The sequence below is a fragment of the Alligator sinensis genome, unplaced genomic scaffold (genome assembly GCF_000455745.1).
Source record: "Alligator sinensis unplaced genomic scaffold, ASM45574v1 scaffold512_1, whole genome shotgun sequence".
In the NCBI taxonomy this organism is placed as follows: domain Eukaryota; kingdom Metazoa; phylum Chordata; order Crocodylia; family Alligatoridae; genus Alligator; species Alligator sinensis.
Window position 1 is genome coordinate 1,488,378 of NW_005842063.1, and position 23,421 is coordinate 1,511,798.

Here is a 23,421-nt window from a genome sequence, read left to right on the forward strand (position 1 = left end):
CAGGTGGGCCTTCAGCACTGTACACACCTAAAAATCCCATATTGCTACTGCTTACCCAAAAAGGGAAGCTCAATTAACTAGCAGGCGGTGGCTATCTTCTTCCACGAGGCACTAGACAGCGGACACATCACGTGTGAGCACGGTGCACCATAAGGCTACCGTCTGATCCAAAGGCTCTCCTGGATACTGGTCCTGGATACTGCATGGCCCCTGCCTCCCTCCTCACTTCATCCCATCAAACCAGAAGCTCTTTTTTCTGGTCGCTGACTTACCTCGATGTTAGGGATGTTCTCAAACAGCTGCTGGGCAATGTCCTTGCAGCCTTGCTGAATGGCTTCCAGGGGCATCTCGTTATCCGAGTACCAGTCCCTGTTGGCCGAGTGGGCGTAGGCTGCGCTGGGCGTTGCGTGGTTCACTCGCGTGGTGGTGACGATGCCCACAGATTTGCCTGCAGCAGGAGAGATGGGGAAAGGAAGGGGGTGAGCGCACAGGCAGGGGGATCACTGGCTTGATCGTTGAGATGCACAAAAGGCTCGATCCTGATCTTACTCGGACCCATGTGTCCCCCCTGCCCATCCACCCCCAGGTAAGACAGAGCAAGAGGTGCAAAACGTTTTGGGATCCTACCATCAAGCATACCCCACTTTCCTCTCCCTAGCTCGCTGCATTTTGAGGGTTCAGATGTTTACTAGCAATAACCCTAAAAGCACAGCGTAGGACGTATCTAGAAGATGTTTCAGTGAAACATCCGGGGTTTCTTTCCTCTCCTGACTCAACTGATCAATAGAAGAGCGTGCAAGCTGAAAAGGTGAGCATGTTAAAAAGAAAAAAACCAAACAAAAGCTAGAAGGTTTCAAGGAAGGTGCCTGAATTAGACTCTCAGCAAAGAAGCCCACATTATCAGGGTGCTGAGCAAATGCTGCTGCCGTCGATGCTCATGAAAGCTGCAGAGGCTTAGCACTTCTGGTATTTAAATCTGGATTTAGCGCTTCGCTCTAGCCCTCCTCCAGATGTTTTGATCTGTTTTACTATGCAGAAAGTGATGAGGAGAGCCTGGCAGAACGAGGCTCCATGAACATTGGGTGACATTTCTTGTCAAATGTAAGCCCCCTTTCCTCTTGCAGTCAGAAACACAGATGTGGCAGCTGGACATGGCCCCCGAGAGCCAAGAATGAGAGCGACCTGTCAAGTTTCACTATCTAGATAAGCAGACTAGGATCTTTGGGTAAACGTGATATCTTTTATTTGACCAACTCAATAGTTGGAAACACTGTTCAATTTTTCCAACTATTTAGTTGGTCTAATAAAAGATATCACATTTACCCAAAGAACCTTGTCTGCCTCTGTGCTTAGACCAACACAGCCACAGCCAACGTCACTGTGGAGATAAAAGGCTCTGCTCCTCCAAACACTTACACATGTGCTCGACTCCGTTCCAGATTGATCCCACTGATGTGTGGGGGGCTCTTCATCCAAGTGAAATGACTGAGGATTTGCAATCAAGCGTAACAGAAAAACTGGCAGCCAGGAGGGTGAAAAGAGATGCTTAAGAACAAAGGCTGTTAGGAAAATTGAGTGAAATGCAATCATTTCAGTTCACACAAGTTTTAGCCAACATCTGGCTTGCTCCCTCTTGAGCGTTACCGGCTTTCTCAGGTTCGTCTGAAACTGGAAACTCACTTGCATCTACCTAAGTCTCCAAGTTCCTCTTTGGTTCAGGCGCAAAGCCCCTCTTTTGCACTCGTAGGAGACTCCAGGTCAAAACAGGATGCCGAAGGAGCAGAAAGGTTTAAGAATTAAACCCGAAGACAAGAGCGCTCTTTGTGTGTAATTGCAGGTGTCAGTCACTCGCCCCTCCTTATCAGTGATGCAGATTAAGAGATTTCAAAGAGCCGGATTTGATTTTTAGCTTCATCAATGGTCCTTTAACTGATGAGAAATCATAGGAACTACAATAATACTTAAGAGTTGGTGGGAATATTTTTCTGACAAAACAGCTTGTCGGCAGAAAAGGCTGATCTGTTCAAGCCAAAACTTTGTGGATTAGAAAGAGTGGTCAGGGAGAGGAAGGAATTTCTGGCCAAAATTCAAGTCACTTATAGCAAGAAAGAGAGAAAAGCAAATAACCCAGTAGTCAGGGCATTCACCTGGCATGCAAGGGCATGGCTTTGTCTCTCTTCTATGACACTTCAAAAGGTCTTTGTTTCATCCCAACGTGAAACAAGGAGTTTTTGGAAACTTTACTGAGGTTGGAAAACCACACCCGCTTTAGGCCTCACCCACAGCCTCCTTGCAAAGAATGTATTAATTAACCCTTCTGGTCACCCTGCCACGAACCATCATATAATAGATGGGGAAACTGAGGCACGGGGCAAGTTGTGTTACACTCAGCATCACAGAAGTGGTTGGGAAAAGTGTTAAAAAGGTGAATTTGTGGCTGTACTCCCCCGCTAGGCTGCACCTCAGCAGGTCTCGTAGTGCTCGGGTCCTGGTTTTTGGGCACATTATTGGTTTCTGGGATCAGGTGTTCTGGCTCCTGACCTGCCCATGGAAAGGAGACGGGCACACAAGAACTCCTGAGCTGAGGGATGGAAATTCATGCACCGACTTATTCCAGCTCTGCCTCATCCTCACTCTGGCTTCAGGTAGCTCCCAGGGCTAAGAGCCCTTCACAGCCAACGCGAGGGCCGCCCGGAGAGCTGGGAGGTCCCGGCCACCCCCCGGCCCTACCGCTTCTGGCCGTTCACTCACCCGCTTCCTTCGACCACTTGAGGATCGATGTGACTTCGTTGCCCGCCGTTGTGTTGCACTGGTCTCGCATCACGGCGGCACTCACCCCCACCGTTCCCTCGTTGGCCTTCACCCCGCACAGGTAAGCCGTGGCCGTGCCGGCACTGTCTGGCACTTGGGCATCGGTATTGTAGGTCTGCAAAAAGAAGCCAGGAGGGTAAATGAACAAGACCGGCATCATCATCAGCCTCCGCCACCTGCCCTTCATCCACCGGACACGCATGCAAACCCAAACAGAGAGTGGGGTCACAGCAGATACAAGTGGGGTCGCAAAATCCCCAAAGCCCCTACTCCGCTGACCGTGCAACTCAGCCTCCGTGCCCACAGTTACCCGGGGCAGGGGCTTATGATGCCCCAGCTGCTCTGACATAACTGTTCAGGCTCTTAATTATCCAGTGGCAAGGGAAAGCTCAACCAGGGCGTCTTAGCCATGTTCCAGTCCGGGGAAAGCTTCCCGGTTTAGCCATCCCCCAGAGATAAGAACAAGCGTGTGATAAATGGCATGGTAAATCCCCACACCCCGTACAAACAGTTCCCACTGTGGGAAGGGGGTCACATAAATGCCAGGTCTGTATAGCAGAGAGAAATCTGAACTCTTGGCCTGGGAGAAAGGGAACTGGGAAGAGTGAAAATGTACAAGCCTTAGGGGGTTGGCACGTCAGGCCGGGCACTTCATTCTCCAAGCCAAGAATAGGTCATTGCACAAGGCTTTCTTCATGGCTGCCCTGAGCTAGGCTCGATGCCCAGGCTCCCTGGTGAGGTTTGTGGTGGGGTGGGATACGCGGTGGCTGGGCCTGGCACGCAGGGGGCCTGGAGAAGGAATATCCCTTGTCCTCCACCACCGTCTCATCGGCATGTGCACGGCAAACAGGGAGGCAGCGAAGGAAGAGGCAGGGCTGCCTTTGCCTGATGCTCTCCAGCAGTTGCTTTTCCCTCTGTGCCTCTGCCCCCAGGGCAGCTAAATGAAACTTGTTTTTAGGCCAGAGCTGCAGCAAGATTCACCACTCTGCCTTAAGGCTCCTGGCACGAACCTTGCACGCCCAAGGGCAATGCCACTGGTTTGGGGCCAGTGCCAGCTGCTCACACCAGGTCCCAGTCCTACCCCAGTGCAACTCAAGGGTTGTAAGGGGACTGCCTTGAACCCAACAGTGGCGTGCCTGAGGCAGAGAGAACAGATGCTCCGCCCGATGACATACACAGGGATGATCCCAGTCCCCACTTGGCCTGCTGGCCCTCGTCCATCCATCCATCCATCCCTCCCCACCCACCACCAGCTGCAGGGCTTCTTGGAGCTGCTTCGAAAACAAGCCCTTTGGGAACCATAACCAACCCCATCTGAGCCAGCAGAAAGACTGCCCCAGCCACAGCCGGGAAGGCATCGTGCCTCCCAGAGATGTCGAGATAGGGCAGCGATTGCAAACCCACGAAGCGCTGCGTGGGGGGGATCGGCTTCCAGGGACCCCCGTATCCTCAGCCTCCTCGCTGGCCGCACCAAGGGAGGGGGAGCAAGCAAGCACAGATCGCCTCTGTGCCGGCTCCCAGCACCTCCTGGCTCTCCCATGGCGGGGCCGCTACAGCTCACCAGCACCGATCCTTGCTCCACGGCTGCCCACCATCTGAGCTACTCACCTCCACGAGTATTTTTAACTGCATCGAGAGCATTTTTTTAACCTGGCAGCAGGCAGGGGATTAGCGGCAACAAATATTTGATTTGATCTGCTTTTCAAACCGTTATTTTTTGCCGTTTTTCCTGCGGAACGAGGCCTCCCTCGGCCAGCTCTGCGGCGAGCGGCGGGCTGGCCTCACCCTGCATGCCCCTGTGTCCGATGACACAGAGCACAGAGAGGAGCACGGCTTCGGTTCAGCGGGTCTCCCCGGTGCCAGGCCAGCCACCCGGAGCTGGCTGGGCTCCGGGAGACGGCTTGGGTGGAAAGCACATCCCAGAGGCTGCTGGCACAGCAAGCCACGTTCCCACTCCAGCTGCCAAGCCTCGTGACCGGGGGAAACAGCTTGAGCAAAACTAGATATTGCTTTTGAGTATTTTAAATCTGTTTTTCCAGAGCAGCTCATCTCTGTGCTGTTTTACTCCTTGGCAGGCAAGTGCCATGGGCCAAGGCCATTCCTGGAGGAAGCAAGCACACCCTTCATGCCAGGGCTGGATCCGACTGCTGAACGAGTCGCTGCCTCGTCTCCCTGTTTCCCACCCGACACGACCGAGGCTAGATACTGCAAAGCGCAGGAGTGCTCAGCCTCAGAGAGTCTCAGCGGTGAGAGGACAGAACAAGGAGCAATGGGCTCAGGATGCAACAAGGGAAGTTTGGATACTAGGAAAAACTTTCTCATGAGGAGGGTGGTAAAGCACTGCTGCTCAGGTCAAGAAAGAGCCACTGAGAAAGTAGGAGGGAGGGAAGAGCCCTGGTTTCCTTCATGGGAAGCAAGCAACCACCAGGCCCACAGCTATGGGCTCTGCTCGGCACCTCACAGCTGTCAGCGCCACCCATCTAGGACACTTCTGTGGTCCCGTGGCGCGAGCATCTCACAACCCCCATGACATAGGGCACTGCTATTTTCCCCCTCTCTACAACAGGGCTCTCGGAGACCAGAGAGATGACGTGACCTCCAAGGTCACAGTGCAAGTGTGCAGCAGGGCAGCGCGAAAACCAGCCCCCCCAGTGCCAGGCTGCTGTCCTATGCCCTGGACCACCCTGGGAGGCCTAACAAAGACTTCCCACTGACAACCCACCAGGCATTCACAGGGGACAAGGCCACAAACCCCAGGTCTCTGATGTCTCCTCCTATCCCTAGTCTCTGAGTTTCCTCTTGGAGGTTTGTTGTTCATAGGGGTGAGGACACGGTGGGGGGGAAGAAGCCAACGCTGGCAGAGGCTTGGGGAGGAAACTTGGCCTCCCTGATGCCCATGGGAGGCTGGCCACTGGCTTCAATAGGGTCGAGATCCCACCCCCACTTGCCTGCTGTTCTGCTAAAGATACCCAAGACCTCAGGGTGTCGGAGGCAGCAGGGCGAGCAGCAGCTCAGATCCGAGAAACCAGGAACAAAGCCCCTTGCTCTTTAGGCTGATTTTCAAGTCGAGCAAGGGGATCTGGACCCTCAAGCCCCATCCATGCCAGAACCTGAGGCTGCTTTGAAAATCAAAGGATCATAGAAAATGAGGGTTAGCGGGGACCTCAGAAGGTCACATGTAGTCCAACCCCTGCTCCAAGCAGGACCAGCCCCGACTACATCATCCCAGCCAGGGCTTTGTCTACTCGTGTCTTAAACACCTCCAAGGATGGGTCTAAAAAACTCCAAGGATGGAGAGTCCACAACCTCCCTAGGTAACCTGTCCCAGTGCTTCACCGCCCTCCCAGTGAGACAGTTTTTCCTAATATCCAACCTCAACCTCCCTTGCTGCAACCTGAGCCCATTGCTCCTTGTCCTGCCATCTGCCCCCAGTGAGAATAGCCCAGCTCCATCCTCTTTGCAGCCCCCCTGCAGGGAGGTGAAGGCTGCTATTCGATCCCCCCTTAGTCTCCTCTTCTCCAGAATAAATCAGCCCATTTCCCTCCGCCTCTCCTCACCAGGCCTGTCCCCCAGCCCCTGAACCATTTTCATTGCCCTCCACTGCACTCTCTCCAACTTGTCCACATCCTTTCTGCAGGGGGGCGCACAGCTGGACACAGGACTGCAGATGTGGCCTCCCCGGTGCTGAATAGAGGGAAGAATCACTGCCCTCCATCTGCCGGCAACGCTCCTCCCAATGCAGCCCAGGATGCCGGTAGCCTTCCTGGCAAAATGTCGAGCTTCGTTTGTCCACCCAAGATGCACACGTGCATGTCGTATGGGTCGTGAGGACCGTGGTCACTTGGTCGGAGAGGAAGCCGAGAAACACAGAACTCACCAAACAAAGGTGCTTTGTCTTTCAAAGGAGCACTTCTAACCAGTCTCCTGAGCTGCAGCCAATACACCCTTTTCTTTCAAAATCCCGGGGAAAATACCATTGTTTCCCAGCCCCATTAGCATTCCCAGTTTGGGACAAAGGGGGGGCATGTGACAGAGCAATTCAGGTTCTTCTGTAAACAGAAACCCAAGGAGAGCCCTAAAAATGGATAACTGCCAATCTCTTGGTGCCAGTGCTGTCGCTCCCTGAACGTACACAACTGTCAGCCCCTGGCTAACCAGATCCTCATACAGAACATTCTTCAGGTGTTTTCCTAACCACCATCTAACCCTTAAAACTTGGCCCGGGCACTTTTTCAAGGCCCTTTCCGGGTGCCCTTAAAGGGCAAGTCGCCTGTGCGCTCAGTGCTGTAAAGCCCGCACATCTGCAAGCAATTGCATGAGGTCAAACCCTCGGAGAGGGGCTCTCCCTCACTGCCCTGTGAGCTGCAGGCTCTTGACACAGGTCTTTGCCATTGGCAGTGACCTATTTGCAGTCTGGTTTATTTATAGCTCCCATCAATACCTGCTGGACTGATGCTGTTCAAGTCACTGGAAAGGATTCTGCCTGGGGTGCCCACAGCAGAGCGCTGGCGTCACTGGACCCAGAGACTCGTTTCAGTCTCCCCTCTCCTGCCCTTCTCCCAGAGGAGCTGGTGAGAAACAGAAGACATGGGGTGGCCCCTGGTGCCAACCCTCGCGGAAAGTGATTTTGAATGTGGAGTGAAGGACCGGTTGCAATCACCCTTCAGAGAGTCCCAAGCAGGGACTGGAGAGGCAGCTGCCTGAGAAGCAAGCAAAGCTTAGGCCTAATTTCAGGGATAGCACACAGCCCCAGAGATGAGGTGTCCTTGATGCCAGGCAGCTGGGAGGGAAGTGGGTGCTGGAGAGAGGCAGCCCGACTCCACCGCCAAGAAGGAAACCCAGTGGGCGCAAGGCAGTCCTTGGGCTAGGACCTCCTGAGCACAGTGTCCAGCTGGAGCTGAGCTGCATCGCGAGACCCCAACACAGACATTTGCCAGAAGGCCTCCACGCAGTCCTTCCCATGAAATCCAAAGCAGACCAAATGCCTGGAGGTTACCAGTCTCTCCCCTCCAGCTTGCACAGCTGGCTCCTACGTCACCCCCCACCCCGAGAACAGCTGGGCACGCAGCCTCCAGGCTGTCCGCGCAGGGGCTCACCTTGGACAGGGCCACGTAAGGAAATTTGTCCATTTCCAGCATGGTTTCTTCCCCCTGCATGTGCTGCAGCTGCCCCTTGAGGATACGTGCCGCGGTGACCGTGGAGATCCCCATTCCTGCAGCAGAGGGGAACAAAGGAAGCAGGTGAGCGGCGCGGATCCGGTACCGGTGCGTGGACCAGCTCCTGGCCAGTCTCGCGCACCTGAAGAACCAACATGAGCCGGGGACCCGCTGCCTCCCAGACAGAGAACCGATAAACTTGTGTCGTGCCCTGCTCAAATGCAAAGCATTCAGCCAGTCTCCTTCACCTGAAGCAGACCCTCAGCGGAAGAAGAACTGGGAGCATTTGCAAGCTGGTCTGACTTCATCCCAACCCTACAGTTAGCAAAATACAAGAGACCACCCCAAAAAACTCCTTGCCTCCACAGTCTTGTTTTCCCTAAACGAGAGGAAGGATTTCAGGCCATCTGTAAGCCGATGCTTGTCATTTTTCTCATCCAAAATGGCAAACGGTTCCATTCCTAGCAAAGAAGAGCTATTTTGGTTGAGAAAACAGGACTTTTCACCAGTTCTGAAGAGCAGCCGTCTTCCATGGTTTCAGAAATTTAAAATCAAAGATTTTGACTAATAGACTGTAATTACAGCACGTCCCTGCAACAGGTGGCTACTGGGTCACGAGTACCGACCTACCATGACATAGCATCAACAAAAAAATAGGGTCCCCTCAACAACAACGACAAAAGTCTCACTTCGAAATCATTTCAACGGCTGCTGGAAAATAAATCTAAACACAACTCGTTGTTACACAGTCCTGCTCCGGGGGGAAATTGCCCAGTTCAGAACTAAAGTAATCACGTTATACAATGTCAAAACATCCGGCGCCAACTGTCTCAAGACTTGGCCCCGGCTTGCAATTCAGGAAGCCCCGCTCCGTTCACGGTTTCACTGTAATCGGCTTCTGGGTATCGGGCAACTCACTCTGCCTCCATTTCCCTTCCCACCCTTTTTTGGCCATGGGCGTTTCTGTAATAATGATATTGCAACATGACCCTTCATTATTTTATTCTGCTTAGGCACATTTCTGTCCCTGGGGTTTCCCTTTACAACCCATGAGCCCAGAATCTGCAAGTTAAAACAGACTGAGTTACAATGACAGTGCCCGCAGGCACCCACACGTTCATTAATGCATCCTAATTACTGCACATTTAATCTAGTATTTCCTGAATGAAGTAACTAGAGTTATTTAGTGATGTTTACTGTGCATCAGCCTAATAACACTGTGCAGTAAGCTATTAGCATGGTTTTTGCCATGACACACTACTGCGTGGCGTTATTAGGCTAATGTGCACTAAGCGTTTTGTGCAGATGCACCGACTGACCTAAGGACCCTGGGGCAGGGAGGGCAGCGCACACAAATCTAGGGTGACCAAGTGCCCTGGGGGTTAAAATGGGGCAACTTGAAAAGGGTTGGTGGGGGACAAAAGCATTCATTTAGAGAAACCGAGACAGATGTTTATAATGGGACTTTCCCAATGACAACAGGACATACAGTCACCCTAGACAGATCGACCTGCAGGATCAGGGCAGAAGATGCTATTAAGATTCACAGGAAACAAATTCATAAGCTCCTGATGGGTTTAGGAGCCTAAATCTCATGAGGCACAGGAGAAATCAGGCTCCTAAATTTTAAACCACTTAGATGTATGTGGGAGTGGACGGTGGGGAAGAGAGAAGTAGAGAGCTCCAGACACACCCCGCAGCTAAGGGGAAATCAAGGCATACTTTTGAGAGTAGGAATTAAGTTCTTGCGAAGATTTTCCCCTTCAGCAGTGGGTCTTTGTTCTTTCTTACTTTTCTTTCGTAGTTTATATCCCAGGAGTGCTGGCTGAACTGGGTTTTTTCCCCCATTTAAATCAGCATTTGAGAGGAGGGTAAAAAGTGACCTTAGCTTTAAGAAAGATGTTCTGCAAATGACATTCAGTTCTTTCTACTTTTTCAAAACTTTTTTGGAAACCTTTTTTCAATTTTGATCAAAATCAAGAACATTTCCCTTACGAAGCTCTAGAATATCTTCCAGCCGGCTCCGCGCTCCAGCATTTGTGCTGAAGCCATGGGAAAGTGGGCACTGCGCGTGACACCCAAGGGTTTAAGTGCAATGATCCTTTGCACCAAATGAAGTGTGAAAATAAACACACCAGCAACACTTACAGGCAGATAGGGGAAAGCTCCCTGGAGAGCTTCGAGCCTGCTCCCTGCCCAGGCTGATGCACTCAACCAGGTAGCGTGCTGTACAAAGCATCTGTAAACAGGGCCTCTCGCAAGAGGAAGCCAACCATGGGATTAAGGGTTCAAGAGGTGACCCACACAGATCCAGGATTAATGAATGACAAGCAGCAAGATGGACTGCAATAATGGACGAGCCTTGGAAGCATTGGATCAGAGCGGCTTCACCTCTCCTGTTCTCCCCACCCCACCCCAGTGCCAGCTGTCCTGGGCATTGCTGGCTTTCAAAGCTGCTTTGCTGAGCACTCGTCCCTGCTCTCTTTGCTTTGTTCCCTCTTCCTCTGCTTTGTGCTTGAGTTAAAAGAAAAAAGACACCAAATCCAACTGGGGGAAGCTGTGAAAATCTTGGCCTTGCAGAGCCATAGAGCACGAGGGTGGGAAGGGAGCTCAGGAGGTCGCATCTAGTCCAACCCCCTGCTCCAAGCAGGACCAGTCCCAGCTACATCATCCCAGCCAGGGCTTTGTCTACCTGGGTCTGTGTGAGGAGGGTGAAGGGCCCCTGTTTGGTGCCCTGTGCCTGCCCCAGTGGTGCTTGCAGCTGCTTCTCACTGCCTTGCCCACCCCAGGCAGCCGCTGTGCCAGCTCCCCCTGCTCACAGCAGCACGCTCTGCGACAGCCGGGGAGCAGATGCATGGATGGCTTTGCAACTCAGCTCTTCCCCTCCACGCCTATCATGCTCCGGAGGGGCTGCAGGGGTGGTCACGGGCACATGAGATAGTCACAGCCAGGGGGGCTGCACTTGCCAGAAATGGGGTGGGGGCAGGCAGTGGAAAGGGCAGGGCACGGCAGGGTTAGGCTGCTCTTTCCCGGCACCAACTAGAGCAGTGCTTCTCAACCTGTTCTGCCTCAAGGCACCCTCACATCTTTTCTGAGCTGTGAAATTCAAACACATTACAGAGGGGCACCCTGAGGCTAAAACGGCTGAGAACCACGGGTGTAGACATCCCCATGCCAGCTTCAAAGGAGCTAGCTCCGGGACCAGCAGCGGTCTAGCCCCCGTAGCAAGAGCTCAGCCAAGACATACCTAGGGATTTTATAGATTTCATAGATATTAGGGCTGGAAGGGACTTTGCGAGACCATCGGTCCAGCCCCCCGCCCCAGGGGCAGGAAGTCAGCGGGGGTCAGACGGCTGCAGCGTGCGTAGAGCTCCATGCCGCCGTGGCTGGAGCGGTGCCCGAGCGAAGCAGTTTAAAGCCTGCTGGCGTCTGCACTGCACGACAAGCACAGCACTGACTGCAATGTCAACACACAGAGCCAGAGCCCTCACCCGCCCTGGCAAGTCCCAGCAATCAGCACAAACCCGAGGGGTGCAACCCCCCGCCAGCTGGCTCGCACCAACACCATGGAAAAATGTTCCCATGCTTGGGTCTCCCTGGGAGCAGCTCTGGCTGGCAACGCCTGGGACACCGCTAGCAGGAGGTCCTTCTGCACCAGGCTGACCGCATAGCAGCTAGCTGAGTGTCTGAGAGAGACTTGGCAGCCCGGCCCGGCTGTGGGCGGCACGAGAGGCACTCGGAGCCACCGCAGTGATTCCCGCTCTCTCCCTTGGGATGGGTGGAAAGGCTCAGCTCGGGGCAGGGAGCTCTGCAGAGGGGTGGAGGAAAGGGATGCATGGGGAGAGGCACGTACAGAAAACACTGCTTTCAAAAGAAGCAGAGGCAGAGCAGCCAAGGGGAGCTTGTTTTGAAGTGCTCCCGATGGCCGTCCCACAGATGGAGCATGGCACTGCTTGACAGTGTGGCAACGAGGCACCACTTCTTCCAGTCGTGGTTATTATCAGTGGCTGGCAGACCACAGCTACTCACCACTCGGTGATGATAAGAAGACAGCAAGCATGGAGCAATGCCACCAGAACCAGTTCAGGGGGGTTTACCCCGAACTAGGGGGAGGAAGGCAGGGCGGAGGATAGGAAGCTGCCACCTCTACTTTCCTTACTGCAAACCCAATAGACTTTCCCCATCCCTGTCCCCACAGTGTCTATCCTCCCCCAAGAAAAGGCTGAATGGCCCCCAGGGGCATCTCACCAGACAGGGGGAAGACTGATCCACTGGGGTTTATGAACTGGGCAAATAGAGGAATGGCACAAGAAAGGTTGATGCGGTCACAACCCCGTGGGCGCTCCCAGTCCGACCGACGTGAGGTTCACCTAGGCCCCTCCAGCCCCGTCTGTGCAATGGAAAGGATGCACTCACCGTCTCCCAGGAACATGATGATGTTCTTGGCCACGTTTGTGTTGAGCTTCTGCAGCTTCAGGGCGTTTCTCAACGTCTGCTGAGCCTGGTCCCGCCAGTATTTTGGATTCTTCTCCTTCTCTGAAAGCAGAACCAGGGCAGGGCATAGATATGATGGAGGAAAGAGGCCAGACCCCATCACAGCATCTCCCCTGTGTCTGCTCTTGCCTTCCGAGTAGGGCTGGGCGAGGCTGCGGACCGTGCTTCGGATCCGGAGAAGCTGCGGACGCTTCGGGTCCGAATCAGCACGTCCGGGTCCAAGCGCCGCCTCCGAGACCCAGCCATAGGGTATCATGGGGAAACAATAAAATATCTATAATGTTGTTGCTTTTTGTCCGATTTTGGATGAAATTTTCAGGGGTGGTAGACTGCAGAGGGGATGAGTCCTGCCAATTTTCAAGAAGATCGGTGCAGGGGTTTGGGAGGAACAACACCCCAAATTCTTGAAAGCAAAACTCCTGTCACGTCTATGTGTTACACCACAGAGGGGTGAAAACTGCAGGGCTGGTAGCTCTTGGTGAGGCCACAAAGCCTGCCACGTTTCAAGAAGATGGGTGCAGGGGTTTGGGGGGAAGTGCCCCTCAAGCTGCGGACGAGCAAGACTGGTGCGGGGGTGCTGCGGGACCGCTGTGTCCGTCTCGGGGCGGGCAGGGGAGACGCTGCTGCTGCGCTCCCAACTACCAATCAATGGGTCATGATTCACCTGGGGCCCAGCTCAATACACAGGACCTAGCTACTACATAACGACTTAACGAGCATAATTAGCACCTGCAAAACCGGGCTAAGGAGAGGAAAGACTCAATACAGACAAGCACCTGCCCCAGGACAGACTCAGTCTTGGCGGGAGTTTTGTCTGCCAGCAGCTCGGGGTGCAGGGCCCCAGACCCCCTGCACCCATCTCCCCCACAGCAGGGGCCACCATCCCTGCAGCTGTCACCCCGCTGCGCCTTAGCGCATGCAGTGTCACCCGTGGCATGAGTTTGCGTGTCTGCAGCTTGAGGGGCAAACCCCTGCACCGATCTTCCTGAAACCTGGCAGGTTTCATGCTCTCAGCAGAGGCTACCGTTCCTGCAAGCTTCATCCAAATTGGGCAAAAAAACAACCAAGTTATAGATCTTCCATTCATTCCCCATTATACCCTATGGCCAGATCGTGGAGGCGGCTCCGAAGCTACGGCCAGATCGAGGTGGAAACCCGGTCCAGAGCTGCAGATCGGATCTCTGGCATCCGAAGCGGCCGGATCCAAAGCTGGATCGGATCGCTGCCGACTCGCACACCTACTCCTGAGCATGGTGGGAGCGGAGGAGTCCTTGGAAGGACTGCTGGGGACGTGTCTGATTCAAGGCCAGCGGTCTGATTTCCAGAGGTGCTGAGTGCCTGCAGCTCCTCAACACCAGGAGTTGCAGCACTCAGCCCCTATGGAAAGGGGGAAAAAAATCTGTTTCTTTGGTGCCCAAAAGGAGTGACCCAAGTCCCTCCGGACAGCAGGTCAGCAGGGGAGCCAGGAACAGGAGCTGGGACGCCTGACTCCCCGCCACCCTTCAGCAGAAGTAGCCAGGCCAAGAAAAGATGCAAGGGAGGCTCGGCAGAGTTGGGTGGAAGAAGGGGTCTGGGTAGAAGAGGCCCCGGCAGCAAGTGCATTCAGGACATGCCTTTGGGGGAGCCTGCAGGAGCCAGAAATGTCTCCTGGGGCTTGGCCACGCTCCAGGGCTTGGGGCATTGTGTAGGCAGTATGGAAGGGTGCCACGGACAACAGGGCAGGGCACGGTCCTTAAGCCGAGTCCAAGCCTTTTGCTCTCTGGTTAACCTGCCCTGGCCAGGAGAGGAGGGGAAGCCCTTTGTGGCTCAAGCCCTCGTCGCTCTGCTGATGGACGGAGAGGAACAATGGGCTCAGAAGGAAGTTTGTGCCGCGTGTTTTATCCCTTAGCAACAGCACGCAGGCGTGGCGCGGCCTGCTGGGATCCCCGGTGCCCATTTTTACTAACTCAGCGTTGCTAACTCATGCGATCTGAGCACACGTCCAGCTTCGGCATGCTTCACAGACAGCCTCGGCTGCCCGAATCGGGCTGCTGCATGAGACTTTTCCAGGAAAACCTTGCTTTCTCTCGTCATCTCCAGCCCTCTTGGTTGCAGAGAAAAGCCTCAAAACCCAACACCGGCAGGACCGGAAAAGGCAAATAAACAGAACAGCACCCCGCTTTGTTGCTACGTCTTGCGACTTTTGGGGCCAGGCTCACGATTCTCCTTTTTTTGCGGCCCAGGGGAGGCCGAGTGACGGGCATGCTAATGCTCCAGCCGGTTTCTAGCAGCTTCTAAAACACAGTGGACACCACGAAAGTGCTCACAGACTATTTAAAGGGATGCTCCCCTGTCCCTGTACACTGCAGTTTTATTCACAGCGGGGTCACACAGGGCAGGGGAGGGCTCTGGAAGACAATGGGGCAGCGGTGGAGGGAAGATTCCTCCGGACTCGCACTGCATGTAGATAATCCCCCGGGCAGGAAGGCAGACAATGAGGAGAAGAGTCCAGCCAGAGCAACCAGTTTGGCCTACGCAGCAAAATTGCGGGTTTCCAGCCTTTTTCCCCTGCTCTCACTCCCTTCCCTCGCCCATCGCTCCATGCTGCAAAGCAGGAAGTGCTTATCGCTGCTGACTTCGCAAGGGTTTTTGCCGGAGAAAAATAAAAGCTCAAAAGTCCAAGGAGAGGGAAAGGCTGACTTGGCCCCGTCTATCCACCGCAGCTATGGCCTGGGACACCCTTTGGCTCTCTAGCAGTGGACCCCACTGGACCAGGAAATGACACCCAGACCTGCTGCATCCCAAGGGAGCTCCTTACCCCTCAAGCCAGTGATTAACCTGAGACAGGGCTCTCGGTGTTTGCTGTCGGTGTGACTGTACATTGTATAACTAATTAAATGACCATTAAAGTAGAAACTCAGACCTTGGTCTCCCATGAGAGTGTCACAACCACTGGCCCGTTGAGTCCACTTCTTTTTTACCCTACGAACATTTCCCAGCCCCAACAGAAGAGACAAAACGTTGCCCCAGACTAGCCACCAGCCAACCGTCCACCTTAAAGGTTATTTTAGGTTATTTTATTATTATTAAAGGTTATTTTAATGTCAGCCTGTTAAAAGACCCCGATGGACCATTTTCTCTTGCCCTGGTGGTGCGGTGCGATGTACGGCTGAGGGTGAGCCCCAAGTGTCACACCGCTGGTTACACGCCGGTTTTGTGCTTGTTGCGTGGCGGAGGAGCCACAGCTCAGGACCCTTCAGCAGAGGATGCTGCTGCTTTGCATGGGTGCATTTGAGAGTGACACGAATCCCCTCCAGTGGACGAGCTTTGCACTTGGCAGTTAATTACCAGTGCATTCGTGCAGGGAAGACCAGATCAAAAGCAAAGCTTTCTGGCTGACTCCTGGTTATTCCTGCCAAGCAAGCAAGCAAGCACGCCCGCGAGTCAGTGAGGATCCACCCACCTGGGAAAAGGGACCCAAGGCAAAGTTCAATCAGAAGGACGAGGAGAAGAGCCTTCATGGTGCTGCAAGTGTTGCTTAAGATGACACCCCGGAGCTGTCTGCTCTGCAAATAACTCAGACCAGTCCGTTCCCGTGTACTGGCCCCTGTGGGATAGAAACACAGAGCACGTCACACTGCTGCACTAGGACAGAAACACGGCAGTACATCTCCACGGACTTCCCCGCACTTGTCCGGAGCCCCCCACATAAAGCAGCTCTCAGGGGGGCAAGTGAAACCTGTAGCTGCCTGGACCAAGCCGCTCTGCATCCAACAGCCTGAGCCCAGGCCATTATTGCTCATCCCAGGGGAGAAGCAGAGACTGATTAAGAGTGAGGTGTAAGGAAGTCTGTCATTTAGATAAACCAGGGTTGTAATGAGTGAGCAATCAAGGAGCATCACTGTACGAATGGAGCTATCTAGGACACAATGCAAGACAGAGGACCCAACATTAGCCGTTAACACCCTCCAGACAAGAGATGCAAAGTAGGGACTTTGGATTGCAGATTGGCTGAAGAGTCGCACTCAGAGGGTGGTGGCGGATGGATCATACTCGACTTGTGGGGAGGTGGGTAGTGGAGTCCCCCAGGGCTCGGTCCTGGGGCCTGCGCTGTTCAATTTCTTCATCAGCGATCTTGATGCTGGGGTGGAAAGCAACCTGTTTAAATTCGCTGATGACACCAAAATTTGGGGGGAGGTGAGCACGCTAGCAGGGAGAGAGAGATTGCAGAAGGATCTGGATAGGTTACAGGGGTGGGCAAACAGGAACAGGATGTGTTTCAATACGGACAAGTGCAGGGTGCTGCACTTGGGTAGTAGGAACCAGCAGCACACTTATACGATGGGGAACTCCCTACTTGAGAGCACGGAGGCGGAAAGGGATCTTGGTGTCATTGTTGACTCCAAGATGAACATGGGCCGACAACGCGAGGTCATGGTTGGCAGGGCTAACCGGACCTTGTCGTGCATCCACAGGTGCATCTCGAGTAGAGCCAGGGAGGGGATCCTCCCCCTCTATGCGACGCTGGTCAGGCCGCAGCTGGAGTATTGTGTCCAGTTCTGTGCGCCCCATTTCAGGAGGGATGTGGACAACATGGAGAGGGTCCAGAGGAGGGCCACCCGCATGATCCGGGGACAACAGGGCAGACCCTACAGTGAGAGACTGCGGGACCTGAACCTATTCAGCCTCCACAAGAGAAGGCTGAGGGGGGACCTGGTGACCGTCTATAAACTCACTAGGGGGGACCAGAAGGGTTTGGGGGAGACGTTGTTTCCCCTAGCCCCCGCTGGCATAACAAGGAGTAATGGGCACAAGTTGATGGAGAGGAGGTACAGATTGGACATCCGAAAAAACTACTTCACAGTTAGGGCGGCTAGGATCTGGAACCAACTTCCAAGGGAGGTGGTGCTGGCCCCTACCCTGGGGATCTTTAAGAAGAGGCTGGATGCCTACCTGGCTGGACTCATTTGAGTCCCGTTTTTGTTTTTAGGGTTTTTTGTTGTTCTCCCGCCCTGGCGGGGGGGCGGGCTAGAAGATCTATTAGGTCCCTTCCGACCCTAAAACTATGAAACTATGAAACTATGGGACAGCAGCAGGAGGGCACCTGGAAGCAGTGAGCTTAGGTGCCAGGATGGGCTGCCTGGTGCAGAGGGAGGTGAAATCCAGGGCGGTTCAGGGCAGAGGGAAGCGATGCTGGACCACGCACGTGAGCAAGGCAGAAGACCCTGACATCCAGTATTCCAGCTGCTCCATTTGGTGAAAGCACTTTTCTATCTCAACACAACGCACTGGCTGGCTGGGCAGGTCTCCAAACAGAGAGCAAGCTACTTGGAAACACTGCAGGCAGACAATGCAGGGCTGAAATCAGAGCCCCAATCTTAGCATGACACACATGCGGGGTGTAGTGGTGATAGCATCCCTGTCCAGTTACCCTGGCCCAGCTGTTTCAGGCAGGCGCACACCTGGAGTAGCAGAGTCTTCTGCAGACCAGAGGGCAGGGGCAAGGTTAGGGGTAGGGTTAACATAACAAGTGACAGTTGTTTCAGCTGCACCCTAACACCTCTTCTGCTATAACCCAACTTCTTGGGGTCTTGCAAGATATAGCTAGGAGGGAGCTCTGTGATGCCTGAGTTTGCCCTACCTATTTTCATTTGAACCCATGGCTGTATCGACGTGGCTCCAGAATCAGAAGCAGCATAGCCACATTAGCACCGCACTCCACCCTATTAAAACGGATGTTGAAACATGAGGAGGATCCAGAAGCAGGTGACAAAGGGGATAAAGCATCCATAAGAGGAAAAGCCCAAGGAAGAGGGCACGTTTCTTGAAAGGCTACTTGCTGTAAAAAAAAGATCACCACAGAAGGCAAGGCACGTGGCAATGGGCTGGCACGGCAGCAAGCAGATTTAAATCAAATCTCAGGAAAAAAACATCCTACCCATATGAACAGGACGTGGAACAACCTAGCCAGAAGAACAACCTCCTGCACCGGAGGCTAAGACGAGGCTGGCAAGGCCTCTATTTGGGATGCTTCAGCTAAGACTGGCTTAGATGGCCTTTGATGTCCCTGCTATCCTGGTTCCAGGTCCTGTATGAGACTCCCCATCCCAGGGTGAGCCTCTTATTCCAGTATCACTTCAGCCACCTTAACTCTGCTGACAGAACAAACCTGGCACAACCTTTGTTTTTAGACCAAGCCCCAGCAAAGGAAAATGACTAACTGCGTGAGAAAGAGAGAGCCGGCGCCCACACTAGCTGCTGGCAAACACTCAAAGTAACCAGAAAAAGAAAATCAAGTCAAATCAATACTTCCTCTCCGATCCCTCCCCAGCGCGGCCAGGCGTGGGATCACGGTCATTAATGCAAAAAGAGGAGGGGGGTGACATTTCCAATTCACGTGGCACTGGGCAGATGGACAGCATGTGCCAATGTGACCTGCCTGCCCTTAACTGGAATTCAACAGCTGGGTGCAGCCCTCGTAACCCGCCGTCCATGCCGCGTCTTTCCCAGGGGAAGACTGATGGGAGGCTTGCTCGTTGCTTTGGAAAAGGAGGCTCAGACACCCCGTGGTACTTTGCTCACAAGCTTAGCACAGCACGGGCAGCGGTTCTCGCTGGTCCCATTCTCCTGGTGCAATCTGCACCGTGCGATCCAGCCCAGGCAGGGATGGGGGGCACAGCTTGTGCCCCTTCTTTTCAGGTGCTGGTTGGCTCCTGGAACACTTGCTCCCCCCTGCCAAGGTCCTTTACGGATGCAGAAGCACAAGGCAATGCTATTCGTGACCCCCATTTATCATGCCACTGAAAGAGGTGGGCTCTCTCTGCTTCAAGAAAAGGGTGGCAGAGCCAGCTCTGTGCATGGATCCGGGGCGCTGGCCATACATGCAGGGCCAAAGCGGTGGAGAAGAGCCCCAAACCAGCCTCCGCTCTGCTCCTCTCACTGCCTGCACACGAGGGCTGTAGCAACCCCCTCCTCCCCTTTCTCCCACACTTCAAGGTGAAGTCCCTAAGAAAAGTCACCCGGGCCCTGCACCAGCCCTCCTGGCATCTCCTCCTTCCTGGGCACACCCACAGAAAGGAGAAGTTGGGGCTTTGAGGATTTCCTCCTCGGGAACCGCACTGCCCCGAGGCCAGGGTGCCTGGGCAATTGCACCAGAGCTGCCCGCTCACTTCAAAGCAACAGGAAACCATCTGGCAATCGCAGGGGCACGTCTCCTCCTGACCCCCAGAGACCCCCAGGAGTCCCATTTCCTCCTGTAATGCCTCTGAGCACTCCAGCCCTCGTTGGCCACAGCTCCCTCATGTTACAGAAACAGGAAGCCATTTAGTCAGCCCAGAACAACGGCTCGTGACCTTGGCTCTGCATTTGGGGCTGGATGCTAAATGCTTCCAGCGCAGTGGCACACACCACGAGAGTGCAAGGTCCCCAGCTGACCCCGCACTCGCTGCCCGTTGCTTCTGTGCCTCCTCCTTGCCCTGGCTTATCAAGCCCTGAGGCTTATGGGGCCGGTGGCTGCTCAGGGGAGTTGAAACCCACCCTCCCCAGGCCCACCCAAGGGCGCAGAAGAGGCATGGAGGAAGGTGGCTTCCAAGACAGACAACCATGACCCTCCAGACCCAATGCAGCCAGGAGGGTTTTCCATGGGACTCAGCAATGCTGGGAGAAGGGGGCTTGGATTGGAATAAAAGGATCAAGACTTAGGAGCATCAGCAGCACTGGGGGAGCCCTGGGTGCGTTGGTGCCCTGTAGGAGCCAGGGAGGGGAGGAGATGAGGCTGGATTTGATAAACCAGCCAGCAGCAGCATTGGGGCCACGTAACAGCTTGTCCGAGCATGCAGCCATCGCAAAGCGGGCAGGCGTCCTCTGCACCCGCTTTGGACCAGTGGCCTGGTGCCCAGCCTCAGGGCTACCCCTGGGCCCAGGGTAGGGAGACAAGTCTCAGAGACGAAGCCTGCGGGGGCACGCCAGATCAGGGCCCTTTTAGCCACCGGCTCCACCCGCCTCCGGTTGTAGAAGTTAATGCTGCCTTCCCATTGATTTCTTAATGCATTTGTTGCTGCGGTGTCTGGCCTCGTCTTCAGCGGACGGCGCCCAGAGGACAGCCCGGCATCCTGTGCTGCCCCCGGGGCAGCAGACACAGCCCCCACCCCAGCCAACGCATGGGCAGGGAGATGCGGCTGGCAGTAACTAGGGGGGGAGCGATGCAGCTGGGGCCCCCACAGCGGAGAACACCCGGTGCCAGACAGCAGTGACCACTGAAGCTGGATCAGGCCCACGTGCCAGGACTGACCCTGCAGCCAGGCCGCCGCAGCAGGGAGAGTCGGGAATGCAAAGGAGCAAGCCACGTCTCCCGGTCCAAAGGGGCCGAATCTGGCCGCAGCTCTGCCAGCGCAAGGCAAAGATGAGGCCTGACTCAACTGGCATTGCACCGGGGGAAGTGAGAGGCGTGGGGTCAGAATACCCCAAGGAGCTCGAGCTCCAGCTGAGGCTCCCCGGGTTTGCTAGGGTGGTGGTTCTCTGCCTTGCAACCCAGTGCAAACCTCCCCTGCATCTTCCTTGCCAAATTTGGGTAGAAACTTTGCATGCGCTGCCCCATCGGGCCCCTGGACCATCTGCAGAAGGTGTTTTTACACTCTGCAGCTGACACCTGCCCCATAACCACCCCCTTTCCCCTCCAGCCAGCTTCTCAGGACTGGGGGAGCATGGCTGAGCTGCCTCTCCCATCACCTCCAGCCCCATCCCTTCCAGCTCTTTGCAACACTGCAAGCAATTCCAGACCCATTCCCTGAGGATCCTCCTGCCCAGGGGACAGTCCACGGTGCTATCCTGTGGTCAGAGCCAGCCCGAGGACTCGAGTTGTCCTGCCTATGAGGGTCAGGGCAGTGCTGTAGCAAGCACCGTGCCCAGGAGCTTGATGCAGGGGAGCAACACTGGCTGCAAGAGACTCCTGGATCATTTTGCAGGGTTTTGTTGGTGGGGGAGAAGCTGTCCCTTCACTCTTGTGTCCCCGATAGCAGCAGATTTATGATCTGGCGGCAGCCTCCTTTCCTAAACGGCTCCCACCGAGGCACTGGATGGGGTCTCGGGGGATGCACTGGCCGTTGGTCCTCCCCCTGCACCAAACACAGCAGAGACCAGACAGCGCTGCTGTGCCACTGAACCAGGAGCACTACAGGGGCTGGCAGGGATAGCTGGCTCTCTCCTCTCCCCCAGCCACTCCCTGACAGGCCTGGGCCCCGGGGGCTTTCCCCAGGATGCTGGGACCCCCCTGCGCATGCTGGGCTCCTTGCAGACTCCTGTGACTCACAGCAGGGCAAGTAGGGACCCACACACATTGCAACCGCTCCTCCCTGGAAGGCTCTTGGGAGCCCAGGCCGCCTGCCAAGCTGCCCACAAGCCTTCTCCCCGCTCATCCCCGCAGTGGGGTCGCCCAGGACACAGAGGGCATCACAGCCCGGCGTCCGCACAAAGAGACCGGGGCCAGGAATCACCCCTAAGACAAAACCACTGAGGTCTTCTGAGGACCAGCAGCGGGAGGCTGGTGTCTGCGGGCTTGTCTTGGCCACCGTGCCCACTCAAGCTGGAACCTGAGCGTTGCACCTACCCGATTCCTGTCCACACCCCCAAAAACATCACCAGCTCCTGCTACCTGGTGCTTTACTCTGGGGCTGGCCCAGCCAAAAAACAGCTCAACCTCATGTTCTGTGGTTGCCGGAGCAGTCTGAGGAGAAACACAGCTCGTCCGCTGCTAATCCAGGCACTCGGGGCTGCTAATGCCGTCTCGGCATGGAGGGGTCTCTCTCACCGATGGGCTCAGCTGGAGTTTGCTGTTCGCTGCCGACAAACCCAGTTCTCCCCCCTGCTCGTGTACTAAAAGATTCCCCTTCCAGACCCTCAGCCAGGGGGAGGCGAGCGGAGAAGGGGGATATTTGTCCAGTTAAGACCACCCTACCCCACAAACTTTCCAGCATGCTTCTGCAGCCCTCGCCCCCCAAAACAGCCACACAGAGGAGGGGTACACCTCACAGGCAAGAAAAGGATCTGATGGCATCTGTGACTCACATGGAGCAATTCCCTGGAAAACTTTGATCCCTTCCCTGGGCATCCCAGAGAGCTGGCTCGGATATTGTGCTTTTTAGCAGACAGCTGAGGAGGTCCTCGCTCTCAGAACAAGTGGCAGTGTTAAGAAGCTGCCTGAGGCTGGATGGGGGGAGAGGGGCAGGTGATGGGGAGAAGCCTCTTGCCCTGTTTGCAAGGCGTCCTGGACCGGGTTCACCAAGCTGGCAGAGCCTGGGGGCCGCACAGCAAACCCACAAAGCGAAGAAATCCCTACCTGCTCGACGTCCCTTCGCAGCCCAGTGCAGGGGAGCTGGAAGCCGCTGAGTGCACACGCCAGTGACCCACTTGCACACAAACTTCCCGGCCCCCCAGCTCCCTGCTGCCTGTGTGCAGCTCCCAAGCCTGCATGCAATGGCTGGGGGTATCCCTGCGGGGCTTTTTAAAGGAGGACTGGCCCTGGGAAAGGCCCCTTGCTTTTCTCCTCCTCTCCCCACACCCCCTGCCTTTGAGAAGGGAGTTCCAAGTTCAAGGCCAACGCTGGGTGCCGGGGCCCCCTGCCGGGCCTGGCCGGGAAGGCACCGAGGGGGCAGGCCTCCCTGCAACACTTCATGCTCCGCAGCTTGCAGAAAGGACCAGATGCCCCCCAGCCCCCTGGCACAGACCCCACGCAGATGAACACCCGGCTTGTGCCAGAGCAGCCAGCACGGCTCTGCTCCCCCGCCCGCTCTCCGCAGCACCATGGGGATGACAGCAAGGGGCCGCAGGAACAGACGACCCCAAGGACCAGGTGCCCGCTGTACCCACGTCCCAGCTGATGCCCTGTATTATCACTGCTAATTAATCGCCCTATACTGCAGCACTCAGAGAGGCCAAAAAACCCGCGCCAGGTGTTTCCAGACACAGGGAGGGGGGTCTACATGCT

At 55.2% G+C, this 23,421-nt stretch overlaps 1 protein-coding gene across 1 annotated transcript in view; it reads right to left on the reverse strand.

Moving 5' to 3' along the window:
• The window catches only part of ALPL (alkaline phosphatase, liver/bone/kidney), a 44,865-nt gene extending 21,889 nt beyond the window's left edge, over positions 1–22,976 (reverse strand). The window contains exons 1-6 of the mRNA XM_006023189.2: positions 22,774–22,976; positions 15,904–16,047; positions 12,384–12,503; positions 7,908–8,023; positions 2,752–2,926; positions 273–448 (exon numbers count right to left, since the gene is read on the reverse strand). Of these exons, the coding sequence (XP_006023251.1) occupies positions 273–448; positions 2,752–2,926; positions 7,908–8,023; positions 12,384–12,503; positions 15,904–15,961 (645 nt within the window). The 5' untranslated portion in view covers positions 15,962–16,047; positions 22,774–22,976. The remainder of the gene's footprint in view (positions 1–272; positions 449–2,751; positions 2,927–7,907; positions 8,024–12,383; positions 12,504–15,903; positions 16,048–22,773) is intronic.
• Between the last annotated feature and the right edge of the window lie 445 nt (positions 22,977–23,421).